Genomic DNA, 20,567 nt, shown 5'->3' with positions numbered 1-20,567 from the left:
CCGCTGTAAAGGCTTCCTCAGACGGCGCGGCTTCTCTCCGGATCCAGCGATGCGTGTGCTTCGCTGAAGAGATGAAAAATCAGATATCAGCTGCCTGCGAGCTGGATTTATAGGCCTAAGCCACGCCCGTTTCGGCGGGATGTGACGCAGCGGGCACGGAGCACCCTCATTGGGTCTGACGTCACGCTAGGCCTCGCTCGATAGGCTGCTGCAGTTGCCGCAGAACAGCCAATAGGCACACGAGCCATCTTGCCTATGTCTGTATGCTGACGCAACGCGTTTTACAATAATACAAAATTAAGGATAATTTTTTGGCTTCAATATCTCGCGGAAAAGGGATTTTCCCCTAGCGTAAGAAATTTACGCAGTACGAGAGACCTCTCGTAAGAGAACACCACAACATACTTCTAGTGGATCATAAGTAATGATTGAGAGGGATTATCATAGACTTTATTCTAAACAAAAATTAAGGTGTAGGGGTCATCTTTACCCCATACCCATAGGGTACTATTTGATTAATGCTAGAAGTGAAACTGGAGATCAACCAAACATGGCCCACTGTTCCTTTTTATTATTTTTATTGATGCTTTGTGTAAAGATATGTTAGTTATTGGACTTCATAACATGTCACAGGTTCTCTTGCACAGTTATTACAGAGGCAATTAAATAGCACTCTGCCATTTAAGCAGATTTAACACCAGGTAATTATAATATTCTTAAATAAGAAATGACTGTTGAACAAACCGTACAAAAACGTCCAATGATATTTTGGATATAACTGAAGTAGTCATTCCCCTCAGATGCATGAATAGATTAGAACATGACCATGTTGATCTCATAAAATGGGAGCACAACATAAGTTTTAGAAAATAATCAACAACATTAAGCCACTGTATATTCTGGGAATATAACTATAAAGTAAAACAGTGTTGCCTTGTAGTATTTTTGCATGATCCCAAGATGACAAGCATGTTACCCAGATTTTTGTGTTGGAATCTTTAGATCAAAATGATCTCACAGTCATCATAGTCATAGTCTTCAGCAGAACATGCCATTGTTAAACCATGGATGATTTCTGTTTGGACTGAAGACATCTAACTGTAACAAAAAATTCCATATGTATGGGAAAACAGAGGGAAACTGATTTTAAAAGCAGTTAGGTTTTCCTGCTATGCTGATCATACCAAATTTATGACAATACAGAAATTGTCATAATTTCTAAGAGTGACAGGAGCATGGTACAAACCTCAGGAACAAATAAATTACAGAGAAGATGAGACAAGACCCACATGCCAGAGTTCTGGCTCTGAAGATTTCACAGTGTTTGTGAGGCATCCATCCGTCAGGCTGATCTATGGGTTCAGAGACTCCTCATTTTTGCGTTCCAGATTTCTCGCACAGCGTGGACATGTGGTCGAGTTATCATAGTAGCAATCCCTGGGCAAGATGGCAAAATAAAAAACAAGAACAAAACTTAGAAAGAATGAATAAGGTACATGAACGCAAACGCTTCTAGCTACACAAGCTTTCAGAAATGTGCAGTTTCATTCAGCAGCACAAGTACATTGTTGTTTACCTTAAATACTCAGCATTGTCACAAGGGTAACTGTAAGGGATAGTTCACCCAAAAATGAAAATTAGCCCATGATTTACTCACCCTGAAGCCATCCTAGGTGTATATGACATTCTTCTTTCAGACAAATACAATCGCCGTTATGTTAAAAAAAATTCCTGTCTCCTCCAAGCTTTATAATGAGAGTGAATGGCTGGAGGAAATTTGAAGACCAAACAAGTGCATCCATCCATCCAAAAGTAATCCACTCCAGGGGGTTAAAAAAGGCCTTCTGAAATGAAGCCATGCGTTTGTGTAAGGAAAATACCCATATTTAAAACTTTATAAACTATAATCACTAGCTTCCGACAGACGGCCATTGATTTACAATGGAAGAATAACCCCTGACCCGACGCACAACGTAATGACAAACGCAGAAGCTCAGAGGAAAGAGCAAAACAAAACACTGGTCACGAATTATCCATTTTGAAGTGAAATGTCAGAGGCCTTTATTAACACCCCGGAGCCGTGTGGAGTATTTTTTATCATGGATGGATGCACTTTTTTGGGCTTCAAATTTTCTCCAGCCATTCACTCCCATTATAAAGCTTGGAAGAGCCAGGACAATTTTTTATATAACTCAGATTGTATTCGTCTGAAAGCAGAAAGTCAAATACACCTAGTGTGGCTTCAGGGTGAGTAAATCATGGGCTGATGTTCATTTTTGGGTGAACTAACCATTTAAGGGACATTTTCTCTTTCAGGTCAACTACTGTCATAGCAAACCAACAGCGAAGACAATATCGCTGAGCAAGTTAGGAAGAGTAAAATATGTTTATATCAATCTACCTTTAGGGCAAGGGTCCCCTGCAAACATGCCCCTGCGGGGCCCATGCTGGCTTTTTGCGGGCACAGTGGGCTAGGGCCAGCCCACACCAAACCTAAACAGGCCCAGTGTGGGCTTGCCCAGGCGAGGCCCACAGCTTTGGGCTCACCTCGGGCTAACTGTGAGCAGCCCACACTAGCGGGCTGCCCACATTAAGCCCATGGTGGCCCATTGTGGGCCAGCCCGTTCGGGCCCAGAGCAGCTTTTGTACCTTTGGGCCCATGCAAGTTTTGTTTAGGTAGCCCACTTTCATTACGTTTTGGCTGCTTTTTAAAATTGAATGTGAAATTCAATAAGACCTTCCATTTATAACTCTGCTCAGCAGGAAGAAAAAGAAAAAATCCATTATTTGCACTGGATTGTGTCTACAAGACAACACATGATCCCTTAAAAACTCTAAGAACAAATCTTACTTTAAAAAGCCTATTATTTTTACTGGATATGATGTTTGTAATGTAATCCAAAATTAACAGTGTACCATGCAATTGGTGGTAAAAATCTGGATGCCTCGTAATTTAAAAAAATCTACCAACCTAGTTAATTTTGAATCCTGCATATCAGGAATAAAACAATAGGCTTTTAATTTATTTGAGAAGGTCAACATGTAAAGTTATTGATGGTCCAGAGATATGAAGAAGTTATTACTAGTTATTATGATATCGATCACTCTGGCAGAGTTCGCTGAGTTTAAATTAAATTTTAATTTTAAAGTTTAAATTAAACTTCTCTCTTCTTTTTGTCTGTTTTTATACAATTTCCCATAGACGTATAGGCCTAATGCCATTTATATCATTCTAATATAGCTAAACATTTTCAACAATAAAAATTAGATTAAATTGAAAGAAAAGACAAGTTCACATGACTAATAACACCTCAGTCGAGTCAAATAAATGTTTATTCATTATAGTTGCTTTTCACACCATACAACACTCAAAACAACATTGGAGATCATAAGTTTAACTTTAGGCTATACACTCAATTTTTAAATATTTAGAAGGAAAATGTCTGCCGAGATAGAGATTGAGCGCTCTTTGGAGTGCTATTTTTCATGTAATTTATAGCCTATCTTTTTTGTTATTAACTTATAAGAATTATTTGTAGAGCATTCAATGCTATATATACAGTGCTATGCATAAGTTTAGGCACCCATGCTAAAGTTGACTAAAAAGAGGAATAAAAAATCATCTTTTGGAAATTGAACTTAATGCCTTAATTTAAAAAATTAGGAAAACTCCAACCTTTAAGGACACCAATTTTCTTTGTGAATGAATAATGTATAGTAAATAAATAAATGTTCTTCCTTAAAATACAGGGTGCATAAGTTTGGACATCCCTATGTTAAATTCCCATAGAGGCAGGCAGATTTTTATTTTTAAGTATTTAAAAAAATTTTTTTTTAGGATACTATGCATCCTGATAAAGTTCCCTTGGCCTTTGGAATTAAAATAGCCCCACATCATCACATATCCTTCACCATACCTTGAGATTGTCATGGTTTTTATTTCAGTTAGCCTAATAGCTAGTTTGATTTGCATTGCTCTCAATGGGAATCAAACTAGCTATTAGGCTAACTGAAATACAACCATGCCAATCTCAAGGTATGGTGAAGGATATGTGATGATGTGGGGCTATTTTAATTCCAAAGGCCAAGGGAACTTTATCAGGATGCATAGTATCCAAAAAAAAAAAAAAAAAGAATACTTAAAAATAAAAATCTGCCTGCCTCTATGGGAATTTAACATAGGGATGTCCAAACTTATGCACCCTGTATTTTAAGGAAGAACATTTATTTATTTACGATACATTATTCATTCACAAAGAAAATTGGTGTCCTTAAAGGTTGGATTTTTCCTAATTTTTTAAATTAAGGCATTAAGTTCAATTTCCAAAAGATGATTTTTTATTCCTCTTTTTAGTCAACTTTAGCATGGGTGCCTAAACTTATGCATAGCACTGTATATATATATATATATATATATATATATATATATATATATATATATATATATATATAGTATTAAATATATACATTTATGTTTACATTAACAAAAAAAAAAAGGTTTTAAGTCGGTTATTTATTTTGCTGTAGTGTGTCAGTAGGAAATATCAGTTTAATTTCCAAACATTCTTTTTGCCATTAATTGTAATAACCAGTGAGATTTGTGTATGCACAAGGAATCTGACAACAGCCGGTATGATCTGATCTCACCATCATCGAGTCTGATAAGAAACAGAAAAAAACTGGGAAGGTCTCCGAGATGCTTGAAGAAACCTTCCTGCATTTAATAATTAATAATAATTAATATAATTCATCTAATGAAATATATATTTAAGTATCTATTTTTCTATCCTTAACTCGGCATTACAGTTTAAATTACATTAAATAAAAGATTAATAAATGCGTGTTAAAAGTATCCAATTCCGCGCATGCGTCGAACATCAACTACGTATTTGATTAATCATCGCGCTACAGGCTGCAGTCGTCACTTTCCGCCTTCCTAACGGTTGTTTCTGCCTTCACAGTGGAATTCTCCTGACTCTGAGGTGAGTTTTAATTGTAAATTGAGTATTATCTTTAACAGTAAATATTTGCTATAGTGTGTGTGTTCTGCTATTATTGTATTTTCAGTAATTAATGTTTTTTTTTGTTAATCCAATTTTTGTCGAACAACAACGGAGTAACGTTAGCAGCTAGGTTGTCAATAAACTAACGTTAGTTAGCTTATATAGGCTAAATATGGTCCTTTTCACCTCGTTTACCATATTCTGTATGTTACCACGTCAGATTGTCACAGTAAACTGCTAAAGTCTAAGGAAAAAAAGTTATAAAGCTATAACTACGTTCGTCTAACGGCTGTGCTCGAATTTTGAACGTGGACGATTAAAATGGCTCCACGATCTGCTTTTGAAGATGGTAACGTTAGTATCAGTGCATTCAGTTGGTTATGGGATATGTTGTGAAAGTAAACATTTGAGAGAAAACTACTCGGTTACTATCGTAACCTCAGTTCCCCATACACAGTGGGGAAACTCCTTTTCCTTGATTTACTGTAACGTTAGCCTATAATGTAAAACGCATTTTTGCTGCGGCACAATGGCGCGGGCGCCTCTGACGTGTGCGCCAATGAGCTAGCATCACGCCATTACACGTCAGAGCCCGCCCAGGGGAGAGCGGCCTTGGCCTATTTTAGTCCCCGAAAAACGCCATTTTAGCAGAAAACATTTGAGAGAAAACTGGATGCGTGGCTGTATATAGAGCAGCATACTGGTCTTAAAATGACAGCATCCTAATATTAAACATGCTGCCGCTTGTCCTTAAAGGGATAGTTCACCCAAAAATGTCAAATGTCATTATTTATTCACTGTAATGTTGTTTCAAACCTGTATTAATTTCTTTATTGTGCAGAACACAAAATAAGTTATTTTGAAGAATGTGGGTAACCAAACAGTTGCTGGTCCTTCCAATGTAGAAAAAAACATATACTAGTCACTGTGGACCAGCACCTGTCTGGTTACCCACATTCTTCAAAATAACTTTTTTCAACAGAAGAAAATCATTAGGGTTTAAAACAATTTGAGAGAGTAAATGATAACAGATTTTTTGGGGTAACAGTTAACTATCCCTAATATAACAAAACTATAAGAACTTTAACACAGTAGCTTTATTAAGAATCTATGTATAATTTATACAGTGAAGTCTAGTGTTTTATTGTTATATTTGTTAATTTAATTTTGTACCCTCCACCAGCGAGCAACCCTCCACCAGCGAGCCACCCTCCACCAGCGAGCCACCCTCCTCCAGCGAGCAACCCTACACCAGTGAGCCACCCTCCACCAGCGAGCCACCCTCCACCAGTGAGCCACCCTCCACCAGCGAGCCACCCTCCGAGCCACCCTCCATCAGCGAGCCACCCTCTGAGCCACTCTCCACCAGCGAGCCACTCTCCACCAGCGAGGCACCCTCCACCAGCGAGCCACCCTCCACCAGCGAGCCACCCCGAGCCACCCTCCACCAGCGAGCCACTCTCCACCAGCGAGGCACCCTCCACCAGCGAGCCACCCTCCACCAGCGAGCCACCCCGAGCCACCCTCCACCAGCGAGCCACCCCGAACCACCCTCCACCAGCGAGCCACCCTCCACCCCGAGCCACCCTCCACCCCGAGCCACCCTCCACCCCGAGCCACCCTCCACCAGCGAGCCACCCTCTACCATAGAGCCACCCTCCTCCAGCGAGCCACCCTCAATTAATAAATTGTTACTTTTTTTGTATGTTTTGCTCACATCAGGTGCACAGTGGTTAAAGACTCCAAGTGTGTCAGAGAATATACTGCAGTGCACACTACAGAAGACAGCTGTCTATACCCTCACCAGTCAGCACTTACACTGCAGTGAGTACACACTACAGTGTTCAACACCTGTTATAGATGATGTGTAAACGCATGAATAAATCGTTTACAACACATCTAAAGTGTACACTATTCATCACTTGGAAAATGTGTTACACATCATTCGTAGATAAGATTCGTTGATCTTATGCTTTATTGATTCTTGAAGTGGTAATCTACGAATGATGTGTAACACATTTACAAGTGATGAATAGTTTACACTTTAGATTAGGGGATGCAGAAAGTGTTTTAAATGATTTATTCATGCATTTACACATTGTGTTGAACACTTACCTGTTACAAATGATCTGTACGTGTATTCAAGGCATTTACAACACTTTCTGCACCCTCTAATTGCTACATACATACAAAAAAAATAACAATTTATTAAACATTTATGAAACGCATATTCATGTTTTGTCAATCATTAACTAATCAAATGTAAATGACTTATAACTGAATCTACAAAACATACATACAATAATTAACATATCACTTTTTAATCATTTATGAACGCATAGTCATGTTTCGTAAATAATTAGTTAATCATTTGCTAATCACTTGTAAATGGAATTTACAAAACATACATAAAATGTTAGTATATCACTTGCTAATCATTTATGAATGTTTTGTAAATGATTAGTTCATCGAATGTTATTATAAAGTGTTACCAGTATTTTTTTTATGTTTATTTGAATTATTTTATATTTGTATAGAGAATTTTTAGTCCCTTTCAGAGTGTTAAATTAGCTTTATTAACCTGTATTAACCTGAATTGAATGTTTTATATTTTGTAATTAATAAATACATTGATTTGAAATCCCTTTGACTACTGTACATTTTTTGACAAGACAGACATTAGTTATGTGGTGACTGCATCCATTTCAGATGTATAGAATAAGTTATAGTAGCTGAAAAGTATTTATAGTTAAAAACAGATTTATTGTTGTAGATTAATAGTGCGGGCCCTGTGAGGGCTTCCTGGGGGCTAACTGTGCGTTCACACCGCCGCCGACTTGAGCTTCCAAAGTTACCGGAAGTCATTCATTTTCAATGGAAGCTGGCTTCTCTCAGCTGCAAGGAGCGTCAAATCCATCGGCGTCGCGTTTTGGGCGGTTTGAGCGTCAATCTGAAAGTTGAGAGAAGCTCAACTTTATGGTAATGAGCTATGACGCGGTTCAGCGGCAAGCAGCGGCAAAACGCCAGCAACCAATCAGAATATAGACGTCCTTCGCGCTTGCTGATTCCGGAGAAACATACGATGTAAACTTTCGTTCCTACCAAAACATTAGTTCCGAGAAAATGGAGGAGAAACTGATAATCGCTGTTGCTGGGTTTCCTATCATTTATGACGAAATTTATGACGTTATTATATAAAATTTATGACGTTATTTTCATATAGGGACCAGTTACAAAAGAGAGAGAGCCCCGGCCGCGCGCGCGCACTCACTCACCTTCACCGTCTTCAAACAACACGTCTTGCTCGCTCTCCCTCGCGCATATTAATCAAAATAATTTGTTCCCGACCAAATGTGACCAAAACGGTTATAAAAATGCTGTCATTATAAAAGGTTTCTAGTGTCAATGTATTGCTTGTTTTTTTTTCCTGTTTACATTTCATGGTGTGACACAGACTTCAGAGCGGCCAAAGCGTCAACAAGCTTCTCCGTACTTTTTGACAAGCGTCCTTGACAGGGCGGCCAGAGCTTCTTTGCAGCTCAAGTCGGCGGCGGTGTGAATGTACAGTAAGTGAGGGCTGCCCGTGCAGGGCCAGCGCTAAGGGGCCAACGTTTTGCCAATGAGCAAATTCTCATGGGCCCAGCGCGGGCAGCCCGCTGGGGGCCCTTAGGCTAGCCCTAAGTGGGCCCGTAAAGGGCCCGTGCTGGCTTGTTTGCAACCCTTCTCCTGGAGAGCTACCTTCCTGCAGACTTCAGTTCCAACCCTGCTCCAACATTTCTACCTGTCATTTTCAAAGTAACCCTAAACACGTTGATTAGGCTGCGTTCACACTGCAGGGCTTAATGCTGAATTCCGATTTTTTGAAAAGATTCGATTTTTTTGCAAGGCCGTTTACATTTCCAATTAAATGCGACCTTTTGTGATCTCCTGTGTGAACGTGAAATGACACAGAAGTGACCCGCATGCGCAAAAGAGTACTCAACGGTCAACGACGTCACTTGTTGTTTGCGGAAGTAGCTAAACGTCAACTTACTGTGATTCACTCACACACACACACACACATAACACACGAGCGCGCGCAGCGACCGTTACACAAGAGCCAGACAGCAGCCGCTGACCTATCTAATATCAGCACAAATAAGTTAAAATAACGTTAGTCTGCTCTTATTCACATTGGATATATAATGATGGTGGCCGTGGGCTTTTATTTATTTTTTTAATTAACGGGCTCGTCGAGGTCGACCCGTTCGGCAGATTTACCTCAGCTCGACGAATATGCAGTCCGTTTTCAAACCGACGACTACCAAAGAGTATAGAAGTACTTCTATACTCTTTGCGACTACTTCAACGCAGACTTATGACGTTTGTTGCGTATCAATGACGTGCGGGTCGGATACATGCGACCTGGCCGTTCAGACTGAAGTCGCATTTCAAAAGATCGGATTTGGACCACATACCCAAGGCCTCGTTTACACTGCAGGTCTTGATGCCCAATTCTGATTTGTTGCCTAAATCCGATTTTTTTGACTGTCTGTTTACACGTTCTTTAAATTGTGACCCATATCCGATTCATATGTTTACACTTGCCATGGCTAGTAGCCTATATCTGAAACATATCGCGCATGCTTAAAGGGTTAAATTCTCTTGCACAAATGGACGAACACAAAATATGTTTCATGCTCTGCGATATGCAAAGTTGCCAAACACCACTTTTGAATAAGAAACAATGTCTATAAAACTCGTTATCCACGAATCACAAGCGTATCGGTGAGAACACTCGTTAAAACAACATACACACACCCGAACTTGACTGCACATCACATATTTGAGATTACTGATACTGCTTTCATTCGTAATGCAACGGACCGATCTACGGCACATAAATTAAGGGCTGTTCACTGTTATACAATAAAGAGCCTGCACAGCGACAAGAAATAGAAATTAACACAAAAAAACTGTCTAGAGCCTTTACTTACACAACACTGACAGTGGAGTTGCGCTCAGGAGTAGAGCAGCTATGGACAATTTTCTTTTTCTTTTTTGAGCGGCTGCGGACAAATTCTTTCTATGCACACACAATATTACATCACAATCTGCGCGCATGTTTTAAAAATATAATTGAACATGTAAATAGTCCTAGCACTTTTTAAATTTAAATAGCCCACTTAAAGTGTTTATTACAAATAAATTATTAATTGCTTAAAATGAATAAATGTAAATGAACAAAAATTTTCGTTAAATTTACAATCATGTGAAAACACTTCCCGTGCCCCTCTCCACATTCCTCTCCTACAATGACACAACGTTTCGTCGGGCCATCCGTCCCTTTGTAGATGTGCGTCGGGGTTTCTCTCGTCATTAAACCGCGGAGACGTTGCCTAATGCCTCAGAAAATCCGATCTGCCTGTTTACATGACAGTCGCATTGGCACATATCCGATTTATTTCCACATATGAATGAGGCCTGAAACCGATCTGGAAATATCCGAATGCATGCGTTTTTTTCCTGTTTACACTGTCATAGAACACATCCGATCTGTGTCACATGTGAGCAAAAAATCGGAATTGGGTCACATTTCACTGGCAGTGTAAACGGGGCCCAAGTGGCCTGGGTCGCATTTGAAAAGATCGGATCTGTGTCGTTCAGACTGTCATGAAAAGATCAGATACAGGTCGCATAGGGGCAAAAAAATCGGAATTGGGTCGTTTCAGCCTGCAGTGTGAACGTAGCCCGATGTTTCAGGTGTGTTTGATTGGGGTTGGAGCTAAACTCTGCAGGATAGTAGCTCTCCAGCAGCAGGGTCACAGACTTCAAAGCTTTAGGGGATAAGCTATGGAAAGGCACAGACATTTGTAGGACTCTATCACCCTCTTATTGAGATTTACAGTCAACACTGTAAAATTAAAAAGCATAACATTAAGTGTAAAGTAGCAGTTTATGGTGCCTGGGAAGGGACAGTTTGGCTCACTCTCTTCACACTTTTGTTTCTCAGAGAAAAAACTATACAGGGAGAGTACACGACACAAAGGTGAGTAAATTATGTAAATGATGATGTCATTTTATCACTGTAAAGCTGCTTTGAAACAATCTGTATTGTAAAAAGTGTTCTATAAAGTCTAAAGGTGACTTGAACTTAAAAGCATTTTCACTTTTGGGTGAACTGTCACTTAAAGAATGAACTTCGATGCCTTCTGACCTATCACAATAGCTGTGTCCCAATGTAAAGGCTGCATCCTTCGAAGGCCGCGGACTTCAAATGATGCAACATGTAGCCTTCGTAGGATTTCATAATTGCAGCCAGGTGTTCCCGATTACCGCTCCAGGCGCCAAGCAACGGTGCGAGAGTATGCTGCTATCCTGATAATTCATTTTATATAATTGAGTAAACAGCTATGGAGCCAGAATTGGCTATTGTCATTTTTATGTTTTATATTTTACTGGAGGACATGGTACGGATGTTTCAGGCCATGTACTTTCGGCTTAGCCGAAGATTCAAATCTTACTCTGATGTGATTTTGTAGGCTAGTGTATTATTTTTATTATGCACATAAATAAACCATGGTAAATATATTTACACAGGTTTTCAACCCTATTTGAATATAAAACCCAGTTGAATATAAAAAGTCCAGTGCGAATGTTACTCCCGCTCTTCATCGACAGCTGTCAGTCACTGTTGCTAGGCGACAAGAACAATCGTCCGTAGGCTAGACCGGTCCGAGCGCTTCAGATGCGCCCTTTGAAATGGGACGGAGCTGTAGTTAGCAACAATTTGTTAATTTTGTGACAATAAGCCTACATTTTGTTACTTTAATTTTCAAAATAACCAGTGGTGATATGTAAGTTACTACATACTTTGTTAAGGCTACTCGAAGTAATTTTCCCACACAGGACAGCAACACTACAAAATTGTTATTTTACAATATGATGCATTGTTTTACATTAAACTACACAAAAGTATATAGTTTAAATGTATCAACCTTGAAAATATTCAAAGTAAAATGCAACATATGCAGTAATATAAAAGCAGAACCATCATAAAAACCCTGACAAGGTTTTTTTCCTGCAGAATTCCTTTACTTTTACTCTTGATGCCTTAAGTACATTAGAGTATGAAAGATAATTTAGCTTAACTAAGGTTTGAAATATATGACTAGTAGTTTCCCCCAATGTGGTATTAGTGGTTATTAAAAGTACTTTAGTGTAATAAAGTATCTTAATATTTATTCCATGAGTTAGCCCTGCAAACCTGTTGGTAGACAACTTAGTGGATAGTGAAAATATGCAGTCAAACACTCTGGAGACCATCCCAGATGATGTCCTACCAGCAGGAGGCCTTACCAGGGTCTTTAATGTTGAGCCCATCCCGGTCCAGCAGCACACCAGGGTCTCCCACTCAGCTGAATAAAAGTCTACATCATTTTTTCTTATTTTATGTAGGCTACTGTAAATTTAAATGTTTATGTTGATTTTGAGATGTTTAACGTATGTTGTAAATAGTTGGGGAAAAAAAAGGTATAGAAGAATTTGTTTCATGCAGAAATTATGACTGTCATTACAAAAATAAACAATGTCCAGAGCAATGAATTCTCTTTTATTTACACATTTAAAGTTGCATAAAAATAAATAAATGTACAGAAATTTTTTTTTTCTTTTAAAAAATATAAGTGAAAAAAAGTTAAACAAGAATATATACTGTATATATATATATATATATATATTTCTCAATCATTCTTTCAAGAAGAGAAAACAGCCTGTCCATTCTCTCCCTTCTCTCCTGATGCTGATGCTGGTGCTGCCCCTGGCTCCTCCTCTTCTTGGTCACACACTGCTGAACTCGGCCCTGGTCTGTCCTCAGGGATTGAGGCAATGAGGACAGGGGGTTGGTGTAATGCCTCTGTCCCAACACCTCATCCATGAGGACAAACCAGGGCCAAGTTTCAGCAGTGGGTTCCCACTCACACCCTCACCTGTCCCAGGACACGTGCAATCCTAAGGCAGAGCAAATTAACCATGGCTTGTTAACAACAACAGCACAATACATTTCAGCAAAGATGTGATCTCAACTTTCTTACTTTGTATTTTTAAAATCATATTCAGAAATCATATTTATGAATACTCAAATTTGGTTAAAACCTTTGTAGACATAGCTTGCATGACAGCACTACAAAAACACATAAAAGTGAAACGCCATTGCCTTATCTACTGCTTTTCTTAGGTTTGTGGGCTTTATAGGGTGATATTTCTTATTTACACAAGTTAGACAGACTAGTGCAAATATTACAATACATTTTAATTTAATTTATTTAGTTGATTTATTATTTTAATTGCAATTTAATAAATTGGGCTGTCTGCTCCTTGCTCCCTGAAACAATTATTAAACTAACATTAGCACAAGTTTTGCCTCAGACCACCTGACAAATGAAGCCACGTATGGTGACGAAGGAGTTAAGATGAAGTTTATAAGAAAGAAAAACTTGTGGCTTTTAACTCAGGTTTCACTAGGTATTTGAGTAAATGAAAACATAATACTTACATTTAAATGTGAATTTGCCGTCTGCCACCGAACTCTCGGCCGTCATAAAAAAAAAAAAAAAAAAAAAGCTGTCGTCACCGGCGCGCGATGACTTATGGGGTAGAATAGTCCGCTAAGTGTCCATTTATGTATCCTTCCTTTCACGGGGAAACGAAGGGTGCATTTGGCGTCGCTTTAGCCTTCGTCGCGCAGCGATGACGCAACCGGCCTTCGAATACGGACTTCGGAGGATGCAGAATTGAATTGGGACAGCCTTCATCGAGCCGCGGTGACGCAATCGGCCTTCAAATGCGACCTCCGAAGTGTGCAGCCTTTGAATTGGGACGTCCTTCGTCGCGCCGCTGTGACGCAATCGGCCTTCAAATACGGCCTTCGGAGGATGCAGCCTTCACATTGGGACACAGCTAATATGTAATTTCTAATTTAAAATAAATTACTTCTTCTTCTTTCTGATTATCACACATTGCTGTAGTCATACAGGTCTGTTTTACTTATTAAACTCATGGCCATGAGAAAAGGATATGGTTCCCTCATCATAGGATCTCACGGTCATGACTTCACACTGCATGGTCACGAGGTATGAATGTTATTTTGACTAAATTAATCTTTATGGCCTCAAAATAATATCTTGTGGCCAAGAATATATAATCAAGTTCCCTAGAGTTAATATGATTAGCGAACCAAATCTATGCCTTTCCAGGCCCTATAACAGTGCATATGGAATGTGGTAATTGGAGATGTACTGTATCTGATGTGTTCAAAAGCAAACCTGTGGAAAACAGCGAAGCAGTCGTTACAGATGGAGGTGTGGCTGTCGAATGGGAAGAGAATGTCACCCTCTTTGCACAATTCACACATGAAGCCTTTGGCCTGGCATTTCTGATGGTATAAAAAAAGAGAGAGTTCAGACAGAGATGCTGGCATAGTGACAAAGCAGAATTGATTTCACTTCAGAAGCTGCTCACTTTCAAGGGGTCATACCATGATAACATTTTTCTTTCAACTTTTGAGACATTTAATTCAGAATTAACTGAAATTGCTGGGGTAGATTGTTTTACAGAGCACAGAAAACAAACAATTTCTAGCCATGAAATGAACTGAACAAAATATGAACAAGATTTAGTTTTTCACTGTAAAAATGTGTTCTATTTGATTTTGATGAATCAGGTCAGGATTTGTGTACTTCATCCACCCAGGTTATCCCCCAGTTTCACAGAGAAGGCTTAAGCCTAGTCCCAGACTAAACTGCATTTTTGAGCTGTTCTAACTTAAAGGGCCCTATTTTAACGATCTAAGCGCATGGTCTTAAGCGCAGGGCGCAAGTTCACTTAGGCCGTGTCCGAATCCACTTTTGCTAGTTTAACAACGGTAAAAATGGTCGGCGCGCCAGGCACATGGTCTAAGTGTTGTCCCTATTCTCATAATGAGTAATGGGTGTGTTTTGGGATTTACGTGTGTTAAACCAATCAGAGTCTCATCTCCCATTCCCTTTAAATGTCAGTTGCGTTCGCGCCATGGCAGATTCGCTATTTACATGACGGAATTTGATAGTGGAAAGACCGAACGCGACTCCAGAGCCCAAACGGAGCTGCTCGTGCGCGAGGTAAAAGTGATCGTCCAGATTGTCGCTGCATTGCGCCGGGTGTAAGATAGGGCCCAAAATATGTCAGTGCCATTGTTTTGTCTCAAGATGCACACCAGTAATGTTTTTTTTCTAAGGCACCTTTATAAAATCTACTTAAATGTCCTAATTGAACTAAGGCCTAATCCTGGCTTAATCTAAGCCCTGTCTGTGAAACCAGGCCTATATTATATAAATTATGCTGAACTCAACAGCATACCCACAGTCTGTGTGTGAGCGCAGCAAAGAACTTCACACATGAAGATGGTATTTACAATACACCGAAGTCTTAAAGAAATGATTCTGTCATAATTTAGCCTCATGTTGTTTCAAATCCGTTTTTTTTTTTTTTGTGTGTGTAGAACACACACACACACAAAAAAAAAAAATTAAAGTCAGTAGTGTCCAAACAACACTGGACCCTCACTGGGAAAGAGGGGGGAAAAACAATAAAAAGAACACATTTTTCAAAATATACTTTTTTGTGTCTAGCAAAAGACAGAAAGTCAGGTTTGGAACAACATGAGTGTGAGTACATGGTGACGTGACAGAATTTAAATTTTTGGGTTAACTAAACCGTTAAAGTTTTACAGTCTGTTTAATTTAACAGTTCACAGAGGTTGGTAACAAGATATGGTGTGAGAAACCTTGACTAATATTATCAAGTCATGTCAAGTCACCTTTATTTATATAGCGCTTTATACAATACAGATTGTTTAAAAGCAGCTTCACAGTGATAGCATGAAAATAATACAACAAAGTTTGTTTCTAGAAGAAAATGGTGTCATAGTGCACCTTAAGTAAGGTAGATCAATAATATTGTTTAATATTAAATGTCCCCAACTAAGTAAGCCAAAGCTACATTATAACTGGAACAAAATGATCTGACCCCTTTAAAGACTTTGAATAAACTTTGTTAGCTTTTTTTCTTCATTGTCTATGCTTCTATGTTCAGAGCATCACCCACAAACTTACCTCACAGTCCAGTTTAATATGTTTGGCAAAAGTTGTGTGAATTTCAGTGAGGGAGCAACTGAGATGCCCACTGGAGGTGTCAATCAGGTCCTGTAGGCTGTACATGTCATCATTCTCCACAAAGTGCTGACGGTCTTGAAGCTGTGACATAACAGTTATACCATCAGTTATTTAAAATTCCACCATCTTTACCCTATTGCTAACTAGATGTACCGCATGGCGGTACAAAATATGACCGCCGCTCAGGCCTGCACTGGCTTTCCACAAAAATAAATAACGTGGAGCAATTTGGCTGTATTGCGTCTTTATGTATATACCTAAAAAAAGTAGTAGTATGTGCATGTCTGTCTGTGTGTGTGTGTATGTGTGTGTGTTTGTGTGTGCGCATGTGTGTTTGTGTGTGTGTGTCTGTGCATGTGGATTTGTATGTGTGTGTATGGGTGTGTGTCTGTGCGTGTGGATGTCAGTGTGTGTGCATGCTTGCGTTTGTTTGTATTCCTGCATGTGTGTGTGTGACAGTATCATCCTAAATCAGCAACCCTTCGCTCAACAGCACCATCTACAGGCCGATGAGTGTACAGTCACTAAATGTGCACATAAATGAATTTATTTTATACCCCCCCATGGATGAAATTCTACGAAACTTAGCATACCCCCAGAGGATGTCAAGTTAATCATACACATGAAATATGGTGCAGTTCTGAACATCTCCACTGAAGATAGGGGCGATTAAAGCAGAATAATATTGCATTTTCATTTTTTATGGGAGGGGCGCAAATCACAAATGAGTGATTATGGGCTAGGTTGATGTGGGCCCTTAAGACCAACATACCATAAAAAAATTTTCATCCTCGGTTCCACTTTCGCTAGCTACGCTAGCGGCGGTCATAATTAATGATAAGTTATTTAAGGTTCAACATTTCAAATAATTCATATGCAAGATTACAAAAAAACAGATGTGAAACTATTCATTTTAGGGACCGTTCGGTATTTATGGAATGGACCATCGGAGGAAAATAGGGGAGGGTCATGTCTTTTTATTCTTTGTTGAGGGGAGGGTCATCCAACTTCTTTTGGTCTAGGGGGAGGGTCACCCAACTTTTGTATTCATGAAAACAGCAAAATTTTGTCCGTACACGCTCAGAAAAAGTGCATCATGTCAGAACAGAACGCCAATGAAATGTTTACTCTCGGTGTTGAGAGCACTTTGGGTACATAGCCATGCTTGGGTCTGAGGGTGACTTTGGAGTCACCAACTCCAAACAAGAGGGGCTCACAGAGAGCGCCTGCAGATCCCCCACTCGCTTGATAGAAGCCAGTGCCAGCAGGAGAGCAGACTTTAGTGAGAGTAGCTTGAGATCAACCGACTGGAGCGGTTCAAAAGGTGGTCCCTTCAGGGCCCCAAGGACCGTGGAGAGGTCCCACGACGGCACGGACGGAGGCCTGGAGGGGTTCATCCTCCTGGCTCCCTTAAGAAACCGTAAGACCAAGTCGTTTCTTCCTAGCGATTGGCCAGCCACCGGAGCATGATGAGCTGCAATGGCTGCCACATACACTTTGAGTGTGGACGGGGAGCGGCCCGCGTCCAACAGCTCTTGAAGGAAGTAGAGTACGACCGATACCTCGCATGGCTCGGGTTCGAAGTGTTTGTCCGAGCACCAGTTGGAGAACACTGACCACTTCAGAGCATAGAGGCGCCTAATAGACGGGGCCCTAGCCTCAGTGATTGTGTTCAGGACCTTCTCAGGGAGGTCCCCGGGTACCCGTTGAGGGGCCACACATGGAGGGCCCATAAGTCGGGTTGTGGATGCCATATCATCCCGTTCGCCCGCATGAGGAGATTTCTCCACAGCGGGACCGGCCAGGGGACTCCTTCCGTCATCTGAACCAGCTCTGGGAACCATGGTCTGGATTCCCAGAGGGGAGCCATTAGGAGGACTGGACATCCATTCTCCCTGACCTGTTTGATGACCTGGGGGATCATTGACACAGGGGGAAAAGCATAAAGGGGACGGTTGGGCCAGGGGTGGGCCAGCGCATCCCTGTTCTTCAAAAAGAACACTGCGCAGTGAGTGTTGTCTTTCGAGGCGAAAAGGTCGACTTTGGCCTGGTCAAACACACTCCATATCAGACGCACTGTCTGAGGGTTCAGGGACCACTCGCCTTGGGGAGTGTTGCCCCGTGACAGCATATCCGTACCCGTATTCCGAATGCCAGGGATATGCGTTGCTCTCAGAGAGCTCAGATTGGCTTGCGCCCAAATAAGGAGGTCTCTCGCCAGGGCGTACAGGCTGCCTGACCTGACACCGCCCTGGCGGTTTATATATGACACCACTGACGTGTTGTCCGTTAGAACTAAGACCTGGTGTCCCCTGAGGTTTGGCAGAAATGCTTTGAGGGCCAAACAAACTGCTTTCATTTCCAGACAGTTGATATGTAAGCTCTGCTCCGTGCTCGACCAGAGGCCGGAGACAGGCCTGCCCTCGTGCAGCGTTCCCCAACCTCGGTTGGAGGCGTCTGTGAAAACCACTTTCCATGCGGAATTCACCCCCATGGTCACGCCCTCGTGGTACCAGTTCTGAGCCCGCCAGGTAATCAGGGTCCGTAGACAACCGTGATTCACCATGATGCGCAGGCTGCCTGACCACCATGCATGGGCTGGCACACGGCATTTGAGCCAGTGCTGCAGTGGGCGCATGCGCAGTAGTCCCATACGGAGTACTGACGATGCAGCTGCCATGAGACCAAGATGTTTCTGAAACTTTTTCAGGGGTGAGCACTCGCCTGCCTTGAAGGAGGCTGCCAGCTGTTGAATAGAGAGCGCGAGACCTGGTGTGGTCTTTTTAACTCGCCGGGTCCGCACAAGCACGAAGGTGCGTACGGCAAAAATGACCTCATTGCGGTGTGTACGTTTTTTTTGTAACAACGCACGTGGCTCCACATCCGAAGATGCACGACTTCGAGACGAATCTGGCTGAGCACGTACGTCTCACCGCACCGGCACCCAGTTTGTGCATCTTAAATTAGTTGCTTACATTTACAAAATGAGCCTACAGCAGACGTAAGCCATTTTAATAAAAATAAAGGTCCATGTTTTATAAAATGTCCACGAAACGTAATGAAATGTTTAGTGAAATTAGAAAATATTTAAGAGATTATGGGATCAATATCCCGTCTAAAGTATTGCAGCCACGGATCAAAAAATAATAAGTGTGAATCAAAAATTTTAAAACATGTAAAAATATATTGCACAAACTGAAAAAAATAATGCAAAATGATCAGATTAGCAAACAACGTGGTTACGGATCAAAATATAATAAGCGTGAATCAAGAAATAACAAGCATGAATAAAAACTTTAAACGCATTAAAAGTTATTTTGCACAAAACTTAAACTTATGGTCATGCTTTCTTAAAAAGTATGTTTTCCTTGGTTTTATTACTCTGTACTTTGTGCTCTCTTGCATTTTCTGCTCATATTTTACTCTTTTGTACGTGCTGCTTGTGCTGTTTTTCTCGTCGTTCTTCTTTCTATGTTCTGCGCTTGCTTTCCCAAATGTTGCAGTTCGAGTTTCATGTAAATTAGGGCGGCTTAAGTGTCAGCATTGGTCCACTAGTTCTAGATTGACAGCTACTCCTCTAGCCAATCAATCGAAGAGGGGAGTTGACGTCACACCAATGCGACTCGTGGCTACTGATGCTTACTTATACAGGGGAAGACGACAGTTTAATTTAACTTTACAAAGACTTTCAAGCAGTAAAGCTATCTGAACTCTGGACATAAATAATTAAATTCATCTTTTTTGAGATACATGAGAATGTTAATGTGCACACTGGTAATTGGCAGGGTTCTCAAGTCTCACGCATTGGCCGTGAGACACACGCAATTCAACCAGTTCACACGCTCACACGCCACACCGTGTATTTCTCACGCTGAAAAGGCAATGCCAACCAAGTTGTCCTGCAAGCTTTATATATTACGTTGTATACGAGGCGCAGGCACACAAAGTGAAGTTTCCTGCCGCCAGCACGTATCACGGCCAGATTGCGTTTGTTACTAGGCAACATAGATGCGCGAACACACGAAAGTCGACGGAACATTCTCGGCCACCGTACGTTCGTTACTAGGTGACCAACAACATCGCGCGAACACACGTCGTGATGGAGAAGGTAAGTTGGAAGAAAGCTCGTCTAACATTTTTAGGCTAGAACATTTAATATATAGCCCATCGTATACATTATTATTGATGCAGTCAAAAACTCTACAACTACTTTGCAACCAGGCCAGAAGCTTTGGCTCAGTTTGGCTAGCTTACGATATCTGAAACTAAGGGAAATGTTAGTGGGTATGGGAAGGAATGAAGATGTATTTCTTCATTTTATTTTAAATATTATATAATTTTAGATATTATACTGTAGTAATAGTCTTTCTAGTTA

General features: G+C 40.6%; 1 protein-coding gene across 8 annotated transcripts in view; it reads right to left on the bottom strand.

Annotated features, from left to right (window-relative positions):
* Positions 1 to 541: 541 nt before the first annotated feature.
* def8 (differentially expressed in FDCP 8 homolog) overlaps positions 542 to 20,567 on the bottom strand; it is a 115,448-nt gene continuing 95,422 nt past the window's right edge. For 5 of the 8 annotated variants that reach the window (XM_084409650.1, XM_084409649.1, XM_084409652.1 and 2 more), the window contains 3 exons: positions 16,133 to 16,273; positions 14,306 to 14,415; positions 550 to 1,437 (listed from right to left, as the gene is read on the bottom strand). In XM_084409650.1, the coding sequence (XP_084265776.1) occupies positions 1,353 to 1,437; positions 14,306 to 14,415; positions 16,133 to 16,273 (336 nt within the window). In that variant the 3' untranslated portion in view covers positions 550 to 1,352. Of the gene's footprint in view, positions 1,438 to 14,305; positions 14,416 to 16,132; positions 16,274 to 20,567 lie in introns of all 8 variants that reach the window. The other 3 variants (XR_014627474.1, XR_014627475.1, XR_014627476.1) reach the window with 1 other exon arrangement.

Source organism: Rutilus rutilus, assembly GCF_951802725.1.
Source record: "Rutilus rutilus genome assembly, chromosome: 5".
Classification (NCBI taxonomy): Eukaryota; Metazoa; Chordata; class Actinopteri; order Cypriniformes; family Leuciscidae; genus Rutilus; species Rutilus rutilus.
The sequence above is the reverse complement of the archived record's forward strand: the minus strand, read 5'-3'. Positions and strand labels throughout refer to the sequence as shown.